We start from the raw sequence: 5950 nt of genomic DNA, 5'->3' as shown, positions 1-5950 counted from the left end.
TAGCAGGACAAGATGGCAGAAGAAACAGATTAACAAAATACATAGCTCTGAATTTACAACATGGGATACTAGCATCTGAATGCATAATAATTCATCTGAAATTCTTCTCTCTGCTACTTTAGCAGAGGCATTAACCCATTTATTTTATTTGGGAAACACCTCCACTAAAATATCATAGAGAGAAAATACAGATGAGCAGATTAAACATTTGTACACTGTTATTCCACTGTATAATTTCATGATCTACCTATTTAAGGTAAAATGCTAAGAATTATAGAGCCTGATAGAGCCTGATTACCTTAGCCCATGAAAGCTATGTACAGATGCAACAACTTCATTTTCCACCTTCTTCCATTGGAAATATTCTTGATCAGTGATCTAGATCTAGTTAATTTTACTTGCAAAACCTTTCATGGCAATTCTCTATTAACTTTATGGAAATTTTTTTTTAGAAAATAAGGTACTTCAATTGGAAACCATTTATTTTGATAACATACATGACATGTCAATTTTTCAGCAGCTGCCTTGATTTTGTTTTCAGATTTACAAAATCTTTTGCATCTATTCCCATGGGATAACCTTGAATGTTCTAATTTGATGGCTGACTGGTCCAAATACTGATACTCCTGATAATCAGCCATTCCTTTTGGTTTTCTGTTACCACTATTCGAACGCAGTGAACGTCAAATTCAACCTTGTGGCCGATATCCTTAATCTCAATATTTCCATGTTGAAATTCCCCTAGTTTGGCATAGCTAGAACACTGCTTTCCCTTTTTCGCTACTAGTACATTTTGACCAACCTCTAATGTTCCATGATGCAAAATATCATTTTGTCTATCATCTGTCCCCGTTTGAATTTTCAGTTTGTCGATTTTAGCAGGTTTGTCGAGTACAATAACAAAGTAATCTCCAGCTGAAGTAGATTTTCCCCAGAAGTATTCATCAACATTGCTGTACGCTTTACTAGGGTCATAGTGTTCAAACACATTCATGTTTGTGTAAAGAGTTGCAGGGGGATTGTCAGGAATATCAAAGGAATCTTCTTCAAAGTCATCATCTTTGAGTTTATTTTCCGTTCCTCTGAATGAAGAGTAATATCCCATGTGTTGGAACAAAGAAGGCTTGAATCTTATGATATCCTTCTGGGCAAGCAGTCCTTGGAAATGAATTAGTAACCAATCACAAGGCATTTCCTGATAAAACATTAATAAAAATTGTGCCAGCCGTGGTAGGTCTTGTGAATGGTAAAGCTTTCCAATATATCCCAACTTTGAAAACTCTAGTGTCACCCAATAGGAGCCTTCTCTTGAGGTAATTACTTTTTTAATGGCAGATAGGAAGTTTCTAGAGCAGTGAACGTCGTCTTCTAACATTACGTAGTAGTCTGATAAATTGGCACAGAAGTTAAGTAGAAAAGCATAATCTACATTCTGTTTAGATCTAAATCTCACACGGTCCTCTGGGTCATTGTAGTTTCTTTTGAGACCATCTAAACTAGGGTAATACTCCTCAGGAGTATGGATGACCATTAATCGGCCGGAAATTATGTGATGGGCAAATTTTCTGGAGACATCTTGGACAATACTTTCACACCATGAGAGGTCAAAGTCTGCTAAGTGTACAATAACTATAATTTCATTCAGCTCTTCATAGCTAGATTGGTCAAAAATAGATTTAATGGTTTCTAGTAGGTAGTTACCTCTTTTCCTTTTCACAGATGATAGTCCTATTGTTAGGTATTCTGCAAAAAAAATTAGAAAAAGGTTATTGCTAAATCATGGGTTATTTTAACTGTTTTAGACAAGGATACTTTTTGATGATTAATTCAAATTACTTTTAATAAAATCACTACATACATAATAGAATCAAACTCACTTTTTCTAGGAATAGGGAAACCTGCAAGATAGCGATAGGTGACATTTATTGCTCCTGAAAAGTTAGTTAAATCTTTGAATGTATGGACATATTTTTCTGAGTTAAGTTGATGTGAAGTTATTTCTCTTGCCAGTCTCCGCTCTCCTTCCTGAATAGTAAGAAAGATCATTGGAATTTCAGTGTAAAAGATATGCAAGCTTAAATGTGATTACATGTTTTCCACCATGATCAAAAGCTCTAGAATCTTATACATCCCTCATTGTTTTCTGTTCTATGAACGATAAGACAGTATCCAAACACTGTCTTCCTCATAATTTACCTGGAACACATTTAGAGTTTCTGTCAAATGCAACCCAACAAGTTTTCAACTCTAGATCAAATCTGGTGCATATATGTGCATCAACGTTGAGTCTGGCATCAACTGGTGTGATATGAGTATCAGCATAGTGCCCATGACCTGAACTATGCTCCCGTTGGCAGGTTTGTGGCGGGGTGGCACCTGCCAATGTGAATCCGTCATTAACCCGCCACAATTTCCTCCCAGAACCCTGATCACCCATGCAGGGCTGTTTGGACACCAGAAAAGCACCCTTCATTGGCTTACCAATTCTGGGAGCGAGGAGAATACAGTCCTGGTACAGGCTTTATTAGCCAGCTAAAGGGCAGAACCACTTCTCAGCAGGATGGCAGGAGGAGCAGCACCACGTGGGTGCCGGTAGCTGTAAGGGCCTCCAGATTTTCTGATGCATCAGTGGAGGTGCTGCTGACAGAAGTGGGTTCCACAAAGGACCATCTGAGGGCAGGAGTCCCTATTGAAAAGTGGTGCAGGCTGTCTAGAGGGACGTAGCAGAGGAAGTCAGTGCAACCTCCACCATGCTAGAAATGCCACACAGTGCAGAAAGAGCTTCAATGATCTCACAAGAGGGCCAAGGTAAATCAAGGGTCTGATGCCAAAATACATCCTCTACCACTCATGCAGCCTCACTCACCTCCTTACCTATCATACTCTTTCTCTCTCAGCACCTAAGTGCCAGGTGAGTGTAGTTCTGCCAAGGGCAATCTCTCCAAACACTCAAGCACCTTGTTTATTCATAACCACACTCTTAACTAACTTTGCCTGTCACTAAGGCTTCTGCTAATCTCCAAAGAGACTTTTTTTTTAAAGGAACAAGGCATCTTCACCTCTCATCATCATGGCATGCATGACCCCATAGGGGGCAAAGCTCACAGGTGTGAAACATTTTCTTCTTCGTTTTCAAAGGAAAAATAGGTATATAACCAGCGGCACATAATTTCAACCGGAAGAGGACTACCATCACAGAAAGCTCTGCGTCCGCAGGAAGAGGAGCCATTAGATTTAGTAGGCAGATGTACAGGAGAGGGTGAGCTTGGAGGCAAATAGGCAAAAAAAGGTTGGTAGAGATTAGACAAGACTCATTGGGGTTGATTTTGACTTTTGAGTAATCGATCGGAAAGGTGGCCGCGATTTTGAGGTATCGGCCTCATTACCATAGGCCTGGCAAGCTGCAGGGCACTAGCAGGTATCTTGATGCAGGTTGCCACATTGAGGCCTCCTAATATTGGCCCACGCTGGCTGCCAGCAAGGTAAGTGGGGGGGAGAGGGGGGGGGAAGGTTGGGAGGGTGGATTGGAGTCATGGAGTGTGGGAGTCCTGGTGCAGCAGCAGCCCAGATTATTTTTGTGGGGCTTGGAAGAGCACTCCTGCTCCCTTGGGCCCAACAAAAATAATTCCAAACTCTCTTTGGTTCCATCACCCGTGGAACTGATTGGAGTGTGCACACAGGTTCCGACCAGTGTCAACCTAAAATGACAATCGGGGTCTTAGGACCTACCTACTGAAACAGGCAGTCATTTTGGTGCAATATATAACAACAACTTGCATTTATATACCACCTTTAATGTAATAAAACATCCTAAGGTGCTTCACAGGAGTGTTATCAAACAAAATTTGACATTGAGCCACATAAGGAGATATTAGGACAGGTTGGTCAAAGAAATAGGTTTTAAGGAGCGTCTTAAAGAAGGAGAGAGAGGTAGAGATGTGGAGAGGTTTAGGGAGGGAATTACAGGGCTCAGGGCCTACACAGCTGAAGGCACGGCTGCCAATGGTGGAGCGAAGAAAATCGGGGATGTGCAAAAGGCCAGAATTGGAGGAGCGCAGAGATCCTGGATAGTTGTATGGCTGGAGGAGGTTACAGAGATAGGGAGAGGTGATTTGGGTAAGTGACCTATCCGGGCGGGTAGGATTAAAATCCCTCACATAGATGCAATGTCCTACAGATTGTCCATAGACATTCTTAAAATACTCGACAGTTTTCATTAAAATTCTCTGTAAATTTCCCCAAAAATTCTGCAGATATTATCCTAGCCAAGATTAATGTATGTTTAAAGAAGAAATATTTTATGCTGTAGAACTTGCTGAGTGGTTAAAGTCTTCATGGAATTAAATCATTAATTTACTTAGAAACATATTCATTCAAAATGACTGTGACCAAATATTAAGTGTTGCCATTGACATTTATATTTCTTACCATCACATATCTGTCCTCTTCCATATACAGATTCAGGCAAAGGAGACAAATTGCTAGGACAGCCAGCACTGGAATAGTTGAGCGTTTCCGGAAACATCTCATTTTCTCTGAACATTTCCAATATAGTCTCATGATAAACCTAACTTTGAAGTTTCCTGCAACAATTTAAAAAAAAAGATCAAAAACTTGCCCTGTCCTACAGCACACAGACATTTTGTTTTTAACAAGGATATTTTACTACTTTTTGAAACATTGCTTAATTTTTGCAACAAATTCCAGTTTTGCATTGAGGTGAAATGTTTGATACAGATGTTAGGGAACTCACCTCTGACATTAATGCCGTGAATAAAATTTAATCTGCTAAAGACTGAAGTGACATTTCAACACATTCAGATTTTTCTCTTTGTAAAGGAAGCACAATGTCATTTTTATGTTCAGCTGCCGTCAACATTGTGTTTTGCAGATTATTTTAATAAAAGACTTGATAGAAAAAGTGACCTGATATGATCCCCCTTTAATTCCTTTGTAAAGCACATTGGGACATCTTGTATGCTAAAGGTGCTGCATCAATGCAAGTTATTGTTGTTATGTTCTAAATCTTGTTTTGTACCCTGGATAGTTGAAATTGTGAAAAAAAATGAAATGAAAACTTTTGAAAGAAAAGCACACAAGTGCCTTCATATTGCTGTTCTCTCTACTTTTCTTTCTCCTTGACTCTTTTTGCTTCTCTCTCCTCTTCTACTTCTTTCACTGTCTTGCACTAATTTTGGGTGCGAGATGGTTGATGACATGGTATAGTATGGCAGGGAGAGGAGCCACCAATGGGAATAATTGTGCTTTGCCAATGGCTGTGAAAGTCGCCATTCCCCTTAACTTCTTTGCCACTGTCTCCTTCCAATCTATCACCTGCATATCCCAGTCTGCAGTACACAGCGGCATTAAGCAGATCACCGATGCCCTGTTTGCCAGGGCTGACCAGTACATCGCCTTCCCCATTGACCTCAACAGTCAACACGAGATAGCTTGGGGATATGCAGCAGCGGCTGGCTTCCCTCACGTCCATTGCGTCATTGACTGCATATATGTTGCCATCGGGGCATCAGAACAACAGCAGCAGCAGCATTTGTCAATAGAAGGGCTACCATTCCATTAATGTCCAGCTAGCATCCAAGCACAGTAACAAGATCATGCATATTTTTGCAAGGTACCCAGGCAGCTGTCACAATGCACTTATCCTGCGACACTCAACCATCCCCCCTGTAGGCGACCCTCTTCTTCCTACAGTGGATAAGGAAAACACCATTTAATAATTTTTCTAGGAACTAATTAAAAAACATGACTGCACTGCCTCTAGGAGATCTCTTACATCTCCAACTTTCCTTTGAAATCAATGGAAATAAAAATCGGGAGAGATGTGAAACAGGCTGCCGATTCGCTATCACCCATTTTACACTATCCTACAAAGTCAAGACCTACCCTAATCTCTTTTCCTGTCTTTGAGGCTGGAAACCCATTGTAATAT

At 40.4% G+C, this 5950-nt stretch overlaps 1 protein-coding gene across 1 annotated transcript; it reads right to left on the bottom strand.

The window, feature by feature from the left end:
- Positions 1-589: 589 nt before the first annotated feature.
- On the bottom strand, positions 590-4560 carry mgat4c (mgat4 family member C). The gene is made up of 3 exons (XM_068000050.1): positions 4429-4560; positions 1878-2025; positions 590-1743 (listed from the first exon to the last, which is right to left on the bottom strand). Exons 1-3 carry the CDS (start codon positions 4558-4560, stop codon positions 590-592), a joined length of 1434 nt encoding a protein of 477 aa, XP_067856151.1.
- Between the last annotated feature and the right edge of the window lie 1390 nt (positions 4561-5950).

This window comes from Heptranchias perlo, chromosome 18 (genome assembly GCF_035084215.1).
Source record: "Heptranchias perlo isolate sHepPer1 chromosome 18, sHepPer1.hap1, whole genome shotgun sequence".
NCBI lineage: Eukaryota > Metazoa > Chordata > Chondrichthyes > Hexanchiformes > Hexanchidae > Heptranchias > Heptranchias perlo.
This window is presented reverse-complemented; position numbering and strand designations above follow the sequence as displayed.